The sequence below is a fragment of the Cyphomyrmex costatus genome, unplaced genomic scaffold (assembly GCF_001594065.2).
Source record: "Cyphomyrmex costatus isolate MS0001 unplaced genomic scaffold, Ccosl1.0 scaffold344, whole genome shotgun sequence".
Classification (NCBI taxonomy): Eukaryota; Metazoa; Arthropoda; class Insecta; order Hymenoptera; family Formicidae; genus Cyphomyrmex; species Cyphomyrmex costatus.
The window spans coordinates 1026882-1043482 of NW_017277600.1; the positions used below are offsets into that span (position 1 = coordinate 1026882).

The 16601-nt window shown below is 39.7% G+C and overlaps 1 protein-coding gene across 3 annotated transcripts in view; it reads left to right on the forward strand.

The window, feature by feature from the left end:
- Tsp26A (Tetraspanin 26A) overlaps positions 1-16285 on the forward strand; it is a 112927-nt gene extending 96642 nt beyond the window's left edge. The window contains exons 3-10 of one of the 3 annotated variants that reach the window (XM_018542770.1): positions 1975-2048; positions 2478-2552; positions 3618-3716; positions 7794-7922; positions 8034-8084; positions 9692-9802; positions 14641-14757; positions 16108-16285. In XM_018542770.1, the coding sequence (XP_018398272.1) occupies positions 1975-2048; positions 2478-2552; positions 3618-3716; positions 7794-7922; positions 8034-8084; positions 9692-9802; positions 14641-14757; positions 16108-16176 (725 nt within the window). In that variant the 3' untranslated portion in view covers positions 16177-16285. The remainder of the gene's footprint in view (positions 1-1974; positions 2049-2477; positions 2553-3617; positions 3717-7793; positions 7923-8033; positions 8085-9691; positions 9803-14640; positions 14758-16107) is intronic. The other 2 variants (XM_018542771.1, XM_018542772.1) reach the window with 2 other exon arrangements.
- The last annotated feature ends 316 nt before the right edge of the window (positions 16286-16601 follow it).

Here is a 16601-nt window from a genome sequence, read left to right on the forward strand (position 1 = left end):
TCGCCGTTATATTCGCGTGTCGCGAAGCGAGATCAAACGTATGCGTTCCTCTATCCTGCAACTTTATTACCATACAACATAAAGCAACGTTGCGATATTGCGAGAGTGGCAAAGCCCTTCCGTCTGTCATTGACTCACACTTGGCCTCTTTACGAAACATTGATTGCGTACGAAATATTAACCCGAATACGAGTTGAGATGCAGCGTGCAAAGTAAAATGTCTTTGTAGTAAAAGAGACTGTATTTATTTGTTAATAACAACAATTGCATCCATCACTAATGTAAAATTTATATAATTTAAAAAATAGATATTGTATTTTCATATGTTATAACATATTTAACGTACAAAATGCCCCGTAATAGTTCTACCTTGTATAAAAATTTTCCAACTGCACTTTCAAGTAGATACACGTTTCTACATTCGCACTTTTCGTTTTTCTTCATTGAGTTTTTTATCCGAGCGCAAAGCGTTTCATCGTTGCCATTTTCTTCTAGTTCGTGGCAAGGCTTAACAAAAGTTCCGAAAGTAAGTCTGGACTAATTATTCAGTTACTTGAAAGAGCTCCGTTCCCCGTCTCTGCTTTACCATCGGATTAAAAGTTACCCCCTCATTTCCGGAGCATGTTCTAAAATCTTATAACTTTTGATGATAGATAAAATTTATTAAGTCCGATAGTGCCGAGTTTGACTTATAATCGTTTTCTCAATGCAACTATAAATTCTTTAATACACTCAAGCCATTTCTATCAATGCTATTATAACAAAATCTGTTCTGAATCATTTCGAACGTTTAATTTATAGAAACTTTATATGTATGCATAGAAATATTACCTCCTGACTAGAATTCATCGTTAAATCTTTGCCAAGAATAGTAAATGTTTTCAGCAACACTGCTCTCTTCAATATAAAATATAAAATTCAATTTTCCACTTTCTGCTCGTGAAAATTTTGTTGCAAATTTATATGTATAATATACGCATGAAAGCTCTCTTAATAATTTTAATGCAATCGTATTGTTTTATATACAAATTAATAGCATTCGTATACTAAATATAAAAAGGCAAAAAAGCTGCTTGCACATCGATTAATCGTGATAGCAACGAATTTTGAGCATTTGTGCTCATATACTTTTTGTTAGCGTACACACAGAATTGATTTAACGCTCATTACGCGGCACGCTCATCCGCAGGTAGCAGATAATTTCATAAATATTCCGCATTACCATCGGCGCAACACGGTACTGTTGATGACGCACTCTCAGCAAATTCAATTCGAACGCAGAGGAATTTTAATATAATTACTTGTGTAAACTACAAGCGTTCGCAAACCTACGTGTAATTAATATGTGGCGTATGTTCGTAAATCAGAGTTGTTACGCAAGTAAAATTCCGGAGCTACGAATTTCCTGATTTTGCTGACTGATAAAATCTCCTCTTTGTGAATCAAAAATTAAAAGGAAGAGAATATGCCAAACAAATGAAGGTTAAATAAAAGAAATAATATACAAATACTTTATATATTAAAATTATATACGTAATAATGTTAATGTATATACAATTTTCATATATTATCGTATATATATATATATATTTTTTTTTTATGTGTAAATATATCAATTTCGATTTATACTCTATTGATTTAGTTAGAACGTCAATTATATACTATCTATAATAAATACAACTCTTTTTCGTAATTTTCTCCGATATTCCCAAACCATTTCGATCCTTCTGACCCAGCTGTGATTAAGTTTCCGGCTTTCATAGTTTTTTCATGCACTTCATTGCAAACCTATAAATGTATCTGGGAATTCACGCCGGCATAGCATGTCGATGCGGGAATGAATTCACCGGTGGGACGCGCGTATACCCGCGCTCATAACTCACGATTATACGATACATTGACGAATGCATTCGTGTTCTTCGCGTTACATTTCATGCGATGACGAAGTACCCAATACTATTTATTCTGTTGCAGGTACAGTGACATTTATCATCGGTTTCACGGGATGCGTCGGCGCGCTACGGGAGAACACATGCCTCCTCGCCGCGGTGAGCGTCCTACGGGATTCAATTAAGCTCTTTCTGGATTACTTTAATTGCCCAACATCTTTCGGTACTTCAAACTTTGATCGAGCTTCCGGTTCGTTATATGATATCTATGGTCTATCATTGGCTGACCGCACGCGATTGAACAAAAGTTTTGCTCTTTGAGAAATGTAACGTTTAAAAGTACTTAAAACGAAAGACTTTGCTTTCTTAAATGGCGAACTTTTGAAATTTAGAGCTCCTCAAAATGAATCTCGTTGAAAAGATGGTTCTAATAGACCATCAGCGCAAGTAGGACCATGAGTATTCTCTTGCTTTCTACGTCTTCCTCTCCCCCTCCTCTCTCTCTCTCTCTCTCTCTCTCTCTCTCTAATTAATTTCTCAAAAAATCTCGATAGAATCAATCTTAATTAAATTAATTTTGTGTTGCAGTACGCAATATTTTTAGCGCTATTGCTGTTGATGGAAATGACTGTCGGTGTTCTAGGATTTATCTTCAAAGATTGGGTAAATATTATGTGTACTTCGTATAATAATTTATATAGTTATTATATAATGTGCAATAATAATTACAGGCAAAAGATATGAACGTGTATATCATGTTTAAAGATATTTATAATATAATATATAAATATATACATTTAGTGAATATTAAAATGTTATAGGTAATTTATAAACTATATACAATATATATATATATATATGTATGATTTAATATTATCTGCATATTACCCTGTGCGCATTTAATTATTCGCGATATTTCACAGATGATATTTCGCGGAATAGACAGATTTCCTAAAATTTATCCTGCAGAATTATACGCAACATTTTCAAGACAAGTGTTCACCGAGATAGTTCCACTGCGTTTATTCGTAATCGTTTCTACTTACCGCGTTTATTAATTCAGCAGTTACGAGAAGCGTGGCTGAATTATCAAAGCGAATATGCCGAATGCAATAATGCATTGTACAATATATTCGTCGGTGCATATTTCACAATTTCATTTGCTGCGAATATATATACACCGCGCGCGCGTGGAAGACGCGAACACGTATTATAGAGTACAGTCTAGGCCGGGCGCCGACGAAGTTTGCGTATAATTATGCAGCAGGAGAGTTCCTGGGTTACTAATTAATTCCATTAACCGTATCCTTTAAACATGACGAGAATTTTCTCACGGTGGAAAATTTCGGACAACGAACAAACGTGCCATCATATCCCCGTACTCGCACGCAGCTTGCGTTTTAATGCGCGCCGCTCTATTTTACAACCGCTGGAAAGTTAAATTCGTCCTTGAACAATTATACCTGCAGCATCTGTGAGCTCGTCAGTCATCGAGAGGGAATACTCTGGAAATCACTAATCGTAACAAGACTTTGTAAAAATTACGAAACTTTGGTGCACGATTTTTTATCAGACACTCTTCTCTTTTCTCTTATTTCGGGCGAAAAAATTGAGATTGATACACATTGAAAAATTTTAGAATATAGATCCCAAAATAATAATTAATTAACAAAAAATATAAATTCCGTAACGCGTGTTAATTAATATAATATTTTATTCACTATACAGATAAAATCACAAGCTACGGGGGGCTTCCAAGCGTTCATTATCCACTACAGAGAGGATCCTGATCAGCAGAATCTCATTGATTGGATTCAAGAAGATTGGGCAAGTTGATTATATCAAAATTCAATTATATTACTATACTATTAAAGTAACTTGACATATGGCGCGCTTCCTTCGCGTTCGGTATCCCACCGGAATATCGAATCACCGAAGCCGAACGTGTATACCGGCAGCCTTTAATAAGCAAGCGCTCTCGCATTTCTAAGTAGTGCAGGAACTCGTGCGGTCAGACGGTTTCCGAAAGCTCGCGCAAACTTTATCGAGTCGCCGCAGCACGAAAATCTGGCCGGGTCCAGATTCCGAATGCCACGCAGCGGCATCCAAATGGCGCGTAATATAGTAGCATTCGACAATCGATATCCAGTCATCCAATTGTGGTTTATGAGATTTCAATAGAACCGCTCTGGTACACTGCCGCAATTTCGGTAATCCTATCAGTAGAAGCTAGTCGATGGTAAACCGCACACGCGCTCGCACGTTGCACCGCACGTTACCGCCGAACTCATGGATCTACCGAAAATTTCATTCGATTCGCCATACTTTACGAGGCACGGGGCGCGACAGTGATTTACGTTCGGCCAAGTATCCAGCAGAACCGCGAGAATTAATTTAACCAACGAATCCGTCGCGCGGTTAGCGGGATTCAGTTTGAGTAAAAAGCGGACGTCTGCCACGAGGATGAATGAAGTCGATATCGAAACATGCCGCGAGAGGTTTGCGTCGTTTCATAGCCATACGGACGTGACGTAGACTGTCGGATTCATCGATCAATATGTACGTACACACATAAATTATTACGCGACGCGAGCACATATGGAAACATTTGCGAACTGATTCGGTTAATGTTTGAATGCGCGGGTTTCGGAACCGCTGATGAATCCGCAAGCGTCGAATTACCACCACAATTCCATCATCGGTGGGCCATCGTGTCTAACGGATTCTCATTCCGTGATAGTTAATACAACAATTCACATTTTAACAAGCCACATTGTGAAATTTATAATTAAATCCAATAGGAGTTATGTTTAATCATTTCTATAAGTCTGTCTCTATTCAATATTTTAATCGTTACTAAAACGATGGAGTTAAACAATTTAACTCAAGAAGATGTATTATAATTTTGACTCAAATTCAATGTATAAGTACAAAACGTTAACATGGACGTTGTTTATGTTGTTTTGAAACTAATCACAGAAAGAGTGATTTAAATTTTGGAACACACATGGAAGTTAAAATAATAAAATGTTATATTTTTATTGAAATTGAGTTATTATTATTATAAAGAATATTATTGTTTCTTTAAATAATATAATATAAGATTGATAACAGTATTGTATTGAAACTTTTTCAGTCTAATTAAAAATATCAGAAACTATTATATTAATTGAATACATTTGTGAGACTGTATTCCTAAGTTCCGAAACTAGAAACGCTCATAAAGTATATCACGAGCAATTCTGTCAAAATCTTACGAGAGAAAAAGGTATATATACTTTCTTTCTGTATACTATTTTACTCTAACTTATATTATCTTACTCTATAATCTCCTAACTAAAGTTGTATAGAGTGAGACAATATAAGTAAAAGTGAAATATGTATTATATATGAGAAAGAAGTATATATATATATATATATATATATTATATTTGTTCTCTCTTTCGTAGGATTTCGATAAAATCGTTTGACCAGACTCTGTCATAAGATCTCTACGAGGCATTGCAAATTCTGTAGACTTGGATATTGCGAACGATTGTGACACGTATCGATAAAGAATATATCTACGGTTCACTTCGAACTCAATGATATTTGGGAGAATTAAGGTGATTTCGTCTTATCTAAAGATACGACTGTCAATTTCGATGCGGTATCGTCAAACTCGTTAATCGATGGTCGGTCGACCAATTGTGGTTTACGAGATTTCAATAGGGACGCCCGGTATGCCGGCGCGCAATTCCGGCAATCCTATCAGCCCTGGGGAAACCGAGGCACCACCGAGTTGCCATATACCGCATTGTCTGACCCCGTCGGGATTCACTCGGTACCATTTATAGTCGGTTAATGAAATGCTTAGTACTTCGACTTCGTGCGGTGGCGCGGAGCGTATTTACCGTCGCCATCCCACTTATCAATTGGCTCAACTCGGCCGGTTTGGTCCGATGCGATCGATATACAGGATGTATCAAGGGAGATGCGTACGTTGGCAAACGGGAGAAATTCTATCCTCGAAAGAATCTCGAGTCGATTTTTCCGTAGCAAATATTTCATTCTATAATACACCGCTCTGCACATACCATCCTTCAATGCTGACCAAAAAATCCAAATTAACTTTCTCGTATTCGGAGATCGTGTAATGACGATAACTAACTGAAATACGAAGATTCTGTTACATTCGCCTGAATTCCGATTCTGTTTCATCGTTACATGTTCTAGATCTATCAGTTTAAGCGTACGGCGAAATTCTCGTCCAAAGAGAAATCGATGGCGTGTATCGCACGGAGCTTGTTGTTGATCTCTCTTGATACAACCTGTACAGCCGTCGAGCGAATAATAATTAAATCCAGCTACAATCGGAAACTCGTATCTCGTATCTCAATACTCGACTCGCATTCGCATCTCGTATGAATATTCCACGCGCCAGCGTTTCGTATTATGAATATTTGATTGAAACAAATTGAAACGTTACCGCACGAATAATTTAAATAAAATAAAATGAGTACGCTGAAAACAAATCAGTTAAATTACGTAGTTGCCCGGAACACGGGATTGATATTATCTTTCGATGCTCAACACCGTTCAAGCTTCTCCGTTTCTTTCGATATCGGCTTCGCGTGACAGCCACTTCTTATATCGCGATAACGAATTGCCTGATTAATCGAATTCGTAGGAAGCACGTGCGAAACGACAAATGAGGCACTCTCACATGCAACCCCGTTATTAATAATTGAATTCGTGATATTCTCCGTATCGATTTTCTATTTTTAACCCTATGCAAGGAATCTAATACATTTCACGCCGGGTAATTCATTTTTATGCCGTTTAATTAAACGTGAAATATCCCCCATCCCGCGCGATGACTGTCGTACCGAGAAATACGAATATTCCCATGGTTAATTAATTATACGATAGAATCACGAGATACGTGTGTGCTCGCTCGCTGGCTGATTAATCAAACACATATGGCATAATATTAACTAGCGCGATATAACATATGCTATACTTATTATTGGCAAGAGATTTTCCCAAACGAATTAACGTTTGCAAGATCGATGGATTAATTATTGCAAATAATCGATGCAAATAACGCTATTACACAAGTGATATGCAGAATTATTGTCGCATTTAAAGGAAAGAATTATCAAGCATTCTTTATAAAAAAATACATCTTTTGATTTTTACATTTAACGGCCTGCAGATTAGCGTGTGAAAAAATTATTGAACCGCAACCAATGGGAACGCATACGGGTATAGTTGAGAAAGAAGAATAAAGCTTCACGCTCGTATAAGAGACAGATATTGGGGTTTAATGAAGGTCTCGGGACTTCGATCGCGGCCAAGCCTCCTTGCCAACTGAATCCAACTCACGTCATTCCACGGTCTTTTTCTCCTTGCCTTAATACCCGGCTCCTTTTGCAGCGAGATCTTTTTTTCTCTTACGTTTATTATCCGGTGTCTTCGGACCGTACGATGATTCTTTCTTCCTTCTTTATCGAACGATCCTTTAAATCGCGTATTTAATATTGCCCCGACTGAATTTCCAGCGCCGTCGGAATTATTTATGACGGCGTTTGAAATTCATACCCGCTCGTGATATTCATCGCAAATTCGACTGCGATTGATCATATCGCCGCCAATGATGCAAAATATTCCGAACCTTAGAGAATGTTTTGAACGCGATTCCCAGACTTTGGTCTCGCACGGATAATATTCTTGTCTGCATGCGAACAAATTGCGGCGAGTTTCCTGCCCAACTACCCCACATAGAAAACAATAAAATCCTGTAGATGTGTAGATCGTAAAATTCGTAAAAATCCATAGCAATCCATAGCAGACTAAAAAATATAGCGATTCTGTTAACGTATATGTTCGTAATATTATAAAATTTGTCGTTTTATTTTTCAGTTGCAATGTTGCGGCATCGAGGGCCCGAAGGATTGGGACCGCAACAATTATTTTAATTGTTCGTCGAGCGACATAGGCTCGAGGGAAGCGTGCGGCGTGCCTTTTAGCTGTTGCAAGCGAAAACCTAATGTAATTCTCCCCATACTGATTATAGTATTCGCGTTGCTACCGCTTTACAGAATCATTTTACGAATACTAATTCTACCGTTGAAAGTAAAACCGTCTTCTTATTTGTTTCAGGAAATCATTAAAAACAAACAATGCGGTTATGATGTAAGAAAGCCCAGTTATGTAAGTATAGCATCTTTATTCTCTCACTAATATCGATATAAAAGCATTATACTTATTTTATTTTTATCGTGTGATAACAACGTTTGTCGTAAAAAGCCGGATTTGAAAAGTTAACGTGAATTAAATAATGATACGAAAATAATAGTTTTTCTTACGCAAACACATTATTGTCGATCAAGTATATATTTTCGTCTCTTCTTATGTTCTTCCTCGTTCTTTGCGTTGGTTTTAAGTTCATCCTCTGCCAAAGTCCTCTCATCATAATTATATCTTATAAACTCCTCTACCTTTCACAAACTATTGTAACTGATATACTCTATACACCCACATATTACGAGTAACACTCCGTATAGCGTTCCGACCGTTTCTAGTTTCGCCTTGTTTCCGATTGGAAACTTGTGTCATTTCGTACCACCGTTACGAAAGTACGGTAAACCAAGTGGAACGTGCCTCAGAGGGGCCGAATAATTTGTCTTTGGAATCGCGCTCTATCGCGCGGGGGCCAGATTCGAGATAGCGAAGTAGTTCTTCGGGGTAGTTTTGCGCGGGTCGCGCGCGCACGATTACACAGTGTCTACAAGCGCGGGCAAAAACGATCCGGGTCAAGAAACTGTGGAACTTAATTAGAGAGAAAATGGTCGAGTCCAGAGAACGAGGAGAGAAAAGGAAGGATAGGTTGAGGGCAGAGGGATAAGAACTTCTGTGGAGGCTTTATTTTAAGAGTAGGTATATCATTCCCGATGTAATGGCTCGAAACCCGCCCCCGCGCTAATTACGCTTTCATCGAGTGAAGCCCTTGTCGCTTAATTATATTTTTTTTGTCGGAGAACCATTAAATGCGCCGCGATGCGTTACGGGCTGATAAAACGCGAGTAAATAAATAATGATAAAGCGCTTTTTCCGTGCCAGTATATTAAATGTCACCGATATTATCTATACGTGTATCACGGGTACGCGGTATATGTATCGCATGTAAATTAGAAATAACAATTAAATTCGAAACGATTATCATACTCGATCAGAGAGAAAAGAGAGAGAGTTTTAGTTCGCAAATAAAAATAAAAACTCCAAACGCGCAGTCGAATCACCGTGAATGGATCCCGTAAAAATTCGCTACACGCAGACGAGAATCGACGTTACGTGTATACCACACCGCGCGAATACTCAGTCTCTCAATTGTTACACCCTACACTCCACATCGCTTCATGCAACGACGAGCATCACGAACACCTTATTACATTTCTCTTACCTTCCCCCCTGTGGTTTAAACCGCTAAGTTATGCCTGCGCGTCAGTCGATAAACCCTCTTAAGTTTTCCTCTCCCCTGGGGCGTGCTTTGTGGATTCTCGTGGCATAAACATATATTTATACGTCGTGTGGGTCGCGATTAAGAAGAAAACGCGAGTCGTTTCCTCATTCACGCCCAAAGAGCACTCTTGTTGTCGTCAACGAAGGGAACGAAGCGTAGTATCGATGTTTGCTCTCGCGTTATCGGTGGACCGCAGCCACAACCGGGCGGCGTAATTTCGAGTCTCTGAGCTCGAGCAAGTACCCTTGTGTGTGCTGCTTTTTAAATTATTTCTATTTATCCCCTCGGGCCAATGCAGACGGGAGAGAGGAGTATATTCGAGCGGGGTTGCCTAAGAGCGGGTGAGGAGTGGCTAGAATTGAACCTCGTACCCGTCGCTGGTACCGTGGTCAGCACCATGGTTCTGCAGGTACTTTTATCCTGAAAACTGTCGTCCGTTAAGCTGGGAAGCCTCAACTTTCTTCGTTCATTGACCGACTTATTAAAATGAAATTAATTTCGTCGATCGATCGTTCTTTTCCCGCAAAATATTCTACCTAAACTAATTCGGAAATGAAAATACGGTGCTTTTGCGTAAACAAGTTTACCAAAAGGAAAAAAAGACGAGTTAGAATATCATTATTAAAAGAAAATCTTAAGATAATATATAACAGATAGAACGTTTAGATACTATATAGATATTCTATAATATATTTTTCCCCAGGTTTCAGTTCTATCATATTTTTCCAGATATAGTTGTCTACGTAAACAGCAATCCGCGAGTGATATTTCTATTTCCGCGAGTGTTCCTATTTTATTCGAGCGGAATTGCGCGGCGCGACGAAGAATCTCGCGAGAAATACGAGGCAACGCGGATTTTCAGAGGAATCGCGTATGAATTTTGCGGCGAGAGAAATACCGTACCAATATAACGCTCGCGAGCACGGAGATTGATAGCGCGACCGCCGTCACGGAAGGGAAAGGAAAGTACGCGGACTATCGTTCGTTGCACTCGGCGTGACATCCGCGCGCGAGCGTGTATTTCCATCGTCTAATACGTAACGCGCGCTATTACACCTCAATGGCGTTGCCTTACTTACCTTTCTAAAGGCGTACCTATATACGTGTGTGATGAATATTCTAGACGCGCTGATCGATCCATTTTTACACCGACATGCGGTGCAAAGACCGGAAAAAGTAAACTTGGGCAAGAACCGGCGGGCAGGCGGAGCCGATCGACCGAGCGATGCAAAGTGGTTTACTGTTAAAGCTTTAATTCCATTAAGCGCGATGCTTTCCGCGCGGCGTGTCTCGACTCGCGACTGACTTTACGCGCGAGAAAGTTGCAATTTCCCAGCTTCTCGGTTACTTCAGTAAAGATGATTCGCTGTTTACGAACGTGATCGCATGTATGTTAGATGTAGACGTGATAAAATTCTGCACCGCGAATATCACCGCCGAATGCCCTTTTAACTTATATAAGAATTTCAAATTGTTTATTGTGTGAGAGAAATTCGATTTCAAACCGCTTTAAAAAAAAATCGATGCAATGAAAAGGACATCCGGTGATTCGTGATAATGTCGCAGTTCCACGGCAGTCTGTATATTTGATATATCGTTGTAATTTTTGCTTAATGCGTTTTGTTCGATAGCGTATACGCATTTTCAAATTTAAAAATACCATCGTTACGTATCGCTTAAGCATATCTCTGCGTTATATGGGTCAGATAGCAAGTAAGTATCAGCAATGACGTGTACATCGTATTTCCGACGATGCATTTTGTATCAATATGCGACAGCTGAGGGAGAATCGATACGGTAAGTACTATGTATATCCCGCTTCTAAACAAAAACGTCACGCGTAGAAAACTTGCGGTATAGCCATCAAAGCGTAACTGTCCGAAGGAATTTTGTGTTCCGCATGACAACACACGGTTCGTATTACAGTATTCAGTTGCGCGTGCACCGAATATCTCCACTGACATATATATGTACGTGCAGACTTGATTTCGCAAAAATCGAGTAGCCACTTCACATATCTACCGATATACTTGCAGCGAACATTTATGATAATGATTCTTCATAGATAAATTTTCAAAAGATAATATTTGCGTATAAAAGTATACTGATATGCATAAAATGTAATATGGAAATCTCATCCATATACGTTTCCGTATTATATTTTATGCTTATCGGTAATCTTTTACGCAAAGTACCACGATTACTTCTTGAAATTTCACCTAATTATTGACCTCCATATTAACCTGGATATCTCACTATCTCGAATCAAATTCGCAATAGGTAAAAAATTTAATGCTCTTTATTCGCTAACTTTTTTGCTTCAGAATAACGGAGGTTAATTATTATTAATTCCCCGAAAAATATCACATGATTTCAAACAACAGCCACCTCCGTCCGTCTTCTTTTTCTTTCGGAAACAGCTACTTTCTGCATAGTTGAGCACATTATATACCTTAATGAAGATAGGAGCGTAAGTCATAAGCGCACCATGCAACTATTCTATAAAAGCGCTTATATGAAGTTGGCACGCGATGCAATAATATAAGTTTTTCCTGTCTCATAATCAGTATGGTAAATTACTAATCCACTATGTATAATCTTGACAGCTAGAATTATACTGCCTCACTCCGATACGCAACGAACGTCCGAGGAACCAGTTTACGCGTCATAAGCATGAGCGTCTCTCTCTCTCTCTCTCCTCCCCCCTCCCTCTTTCTCTCTCTCAGAATGACTATATTAATTCCATGCTAATTATTCAAATTTCAATTTCGCGGCCGACGAGTTTTATTGTTATTTCGACGGTGTTCGCATCCAATTACATCGCAACAAGATTGCATATATTGACATATCGGCTGGTAAACTGGCATACATTAATATTACATTAATTGACACGTTTAATCGAAAATTATCGAGAAATTCATAATTAAATTTGCTATTAAAATGCGATTAACTTAACCGTTGGTTTGTCAATATGTAGCTACGAAATTAACGATTCAATGGGGTGGTAAATTGATTTGGAAAAAAAATGTGATATTTTGGGGCGATCACAAAAAATGTAAAATTGCATCAGGCGATTTTTCACGTTACCTGAATATCTCAGATTTATGTTGGTTCTTTATATACTGATTGAGAAAGATTATCGTAAAGTAGATCGCAGTCATAAAGTAACATCGCTCGAGCAATTATACGGTAGAATTACGTACAAGGCAGACCGGCCGAGGCACAGAATCATATTACGTTAAAATCACGGGATTATATTACTACGCTAGAGCCCGGGATTATGCTACGCTATAATCGCGCGCTTATCTATACGCTAGCGCGCGCGCGCGCGCGATTGTACCGCGCCAGAATTGCGATGTTATCTATGCTAATACAGCAGATTATAGTACGCTAAAATAGGGAGGCTGCCATCACCGCGCGCTGTTCCGCGCGAGACGCCCGAAAAACGCCCGGGTAAGGATCTCGTTCCTGAAGTGAGAAATGCTGGCAAGTAGCTGAACGAACAGTGGAGATGAATAGAGAGAAACGAGTGGCACGTTGGCGCTTGAAAGGCTTTTTCCACCGTCAAATTAATCTTCTCTCGCCCGGCGCTGAAAAATTTTCGCCACTCGTAAGCTTACGCCCTGTCAGAGCCTCAATTAACTGCGCTTAACCAAAGTCACGTTGGGTACACACCAGACCCTCGTCGTCTATTTTCCGCCTTCGGTCTTCCCCAATCTCACCGCTGCCTGTCATCGCGCGCATCGTCGGCCGCTTTGACGCGCGCGACGTTGAAGAGCCAGAATAAATTAGCAGTTTCCGCGCCCAAGCCGGAGTCTTTCGACAGGGAACGGAAACTCTTAAGTAATTAGGGCATCTAACGCCCCGCTAATGAGAGAGTCGCACAATATCGCTCGCGTATCGAGGTGGAGGCGATATTGAGGAAAAGTTCGGTATAGCGAAGCGAGGGATAAAAGGTGTAAATGAAGTAGCAGCTTGAAAGCCTTGCGTAGTTACTCCTCGGCTTCTTGAAGGTAAACGCGAGAGGCACGGCGTAACAGAATGGGCTTGTTACTTAGGCTCTTTCTCCACCCACCCCCGACCCCCGTAAATGCCCCATACATGCTTCCCCTTTCCGCGCACTCATGTATATATATATTTGATATATAGATATATACTGTTTTCTCGAGTACGTACGTACCCTTCACTCCCTTCGTTTGAAATCTTCCTCCGTTTTCTTCCTCCTCCTCCTCCTCTTTCTTTGGATCCACTTTAGGATCCTAGCTCGATTTACGCCCCTCCGGCGCAGCCCGCGGATCCCCCATCCGTTCTTAATAAATTAGGTTGCTACCTTTATATGACTGGAAATTGAAGTTACCGGCAGGAGACTTTGCTAGAAAATTTAAGCGGCGAAATTCATTGTTCCGCGACCGAGAGTCAGGATATCACTCTTTTAAGAACGTCATTCTCGTATATAACGTACGTTACCGTTCTTTGGTTCACCCTGGACGAGCTTTCCTCCGAGTGATATAGTTCTCATGGTGGAATCGTGAAAAACTCAGAGAGGAAACGCGTCGACCGGACCAAGTACCTTATTGAGTTTTCACTTAACGGAACGAAGAACGAGGTCGAGCTGGCGGGATGTAAAAGCGAGGACGGTTTGACCTTTTCAGTGTTCTCGCGAGTTCTCGTCGTTTCCGCGACCGAGAGTTATCATCGGTGATTTTATTCTCGCTCTCGTTCGCAAGTGGTTTTTCGTTCGCTCCGTTTATGGCGATATTCGAGCGCATTGTAATCTTTTGAAACGCTGATCATTTTCGTTCGTGCTAAATAAATCTCTTCTTGTAAGGACAGAATAAGATTTGCTGTAATATAGTTTAAAATATGCACCGAGCGTGCGCGCGCGACACGACTCATAAAGTGCCGCGTCATTTTTGTGTAGCTCATGTTATTAACTATCGTTGAAACCGACATTGCCGCAATTCGCGTATACATGGCGAAACGGCGCGTCGCGACGAACGTTTAAATCGATTACGACACGCGCGCATTAAAATAGCAACCGATTGACGCGATCGACGGTAAATCAGAGTTACATAAACAACGGTGCAGCTATCCTTTCACTTTCTCTACGGAAACCTTCACGGAACTAAATGACCACCGCCATCGAGAAATTGTCCTGGACTAACAACTATAATAGTAGCGTAACATCGGGGAAGGGGGGACAGCTGACGGTAAGCGAAGTAGCAGTTTCCTTTTCTTTTTTTACAGAACTTTGAGGTCGCCAAAGTGATTTACGAAAAAGGTTGCATACAGGCCGGCGAGGAGTGGATCGAACGAAATCTCCTCGCGATTGCCAGCGGTGCGGTTGGCACAGCATTCACTCAGGTATACACCACTAAAATGCATTACTATAAGTACAAGCTCCGATCTTTGGCACGCATCGATAAACTTTCAACGAGTACGTGGAAGTACGCCTCAACTTTGACTCGCGCGAGTAATTAACACTTTGAATCCCCGTACGTTCAACACTTGACTAAATTAAATAATGAAGCGTCAATTGCGGCGGGGGCATGAAGATGGAAATCTTGGTCGTAAAACGTTATTTTGAAACGCCTGGACGTTTTGCGGTAGCTGAGAGTCTTTTAAAATTCAGTTCGTAATGGAAAACTCAAACTCTTGGTACAACTCTCGCTTAATTTTCAATTTGCGATTCAGATATATTCTATGTCGCTCAAGATTGCCGTCATTGATTCAAAGTGTTAAAACGAGATTTTAGCACGTTTCTCGCGATGTATTCATCGATGCGGACCGCTGCGTTATGGAGCCGTTGCATGCCCTAAAGGAAATAAGGTGAGACTTTACCCGTGCTTGCAGCGCTGACTACCTGTTTCATTCGCAGTGTTACACGCAGGAAGACGTAAAGTAGATGCGAGATACATAATAACACGAAGCTACACGGCGCAAGTGCGTTTATCAGCGTAATATAGAGCCTCTCTTGAATTTCATTAACGGATTTTAAATTCGTGCTTACTTTGCGCAATGAATTTTCTCGTTACATGTGTTAATAAGTGTACAAGTAGATGTCAAAGCATGTTGATACCGCTCGTTGTATTAGAACTTATCGATTGCATCTTAATGTTATGTACGATTCAATTATTCAGACTAATTGTGTTTACTAATTATACGTACAATATTACATGTATGTATTTAATTGTCCAAAGTTAGAGATGTGTATAAATGTAGCGCATACTGACTACAAGCACAAATATTGCTAAATTTTAATTTCGGTCATTTTCTTTCAATTAAAAAATTTATCGGTTCTTCGTTAAATTTTATGTATTTTATATCAATGTATTTTATATTTAAATTTCTGTAGTCATAAATAACACTAGCATGTTCACAAATTTAAATCGTGGCAGATTTTCATTAATTTCAGTTGTTTTAAATATAAAAACATGTGACCTTATAAATATATTATAATAAAAATGATTAAAGCATTTTTTTCTAATTATTCTTACTAAACTAAAACAATATTTTGTAAACTATTCTTGAAAATTCTCGGTTACTTGACAGTAGCAAGAGAAATATTATTTCTACTTTTGACAGATCATATCGGATATCAATTAAAGCGACGTTTAAAATATTCATGAATATTTTGTGAAAATGCTAAAAGTTTCTAATTATCGTGGCTATTTTGTGGCGAAGCAATAAACGGAATGTCCTTGTTGTTTTCAGATTCTGGGAATCTGCTTCGCGCAGAATCTGCGCGCGGATATATTCGCGCAAAAGGCGAAGTGGCATTGACAATCGCGTGCCCCCACGGCAGTTTAGCATCTTTCTCTATAGATGCTAACCGGCTACGTTGATCGAATTACAAAGTCTCGACGCGAACTCAGAGCTCTGACGAGTGGACCAACTGGATCTTTTCCCGGACGAAGAGAAGACGAATTACTTCGAAGGATTTTCACGATCGAGGCAACACCGCTGACCGGATGCCGAATGCGATTCTCCAACGATAATCAGATCCGCCCGACAGCGTTGCATTTTGCACCGTTCGAATCCTTCGACTTGTAAATATCTGAGTCGCGTGCGACGACCCCGTCTTGCTCCTTCCATACCGTCCAATCGATTAATCATCCGATTTGTCGAATAATGAGAGAAATTGATTGTTCCCGAAGTTTATTCTTGTTCATTCTTTGTAATCGTGCGCTGATTAACATCGCTCTTGA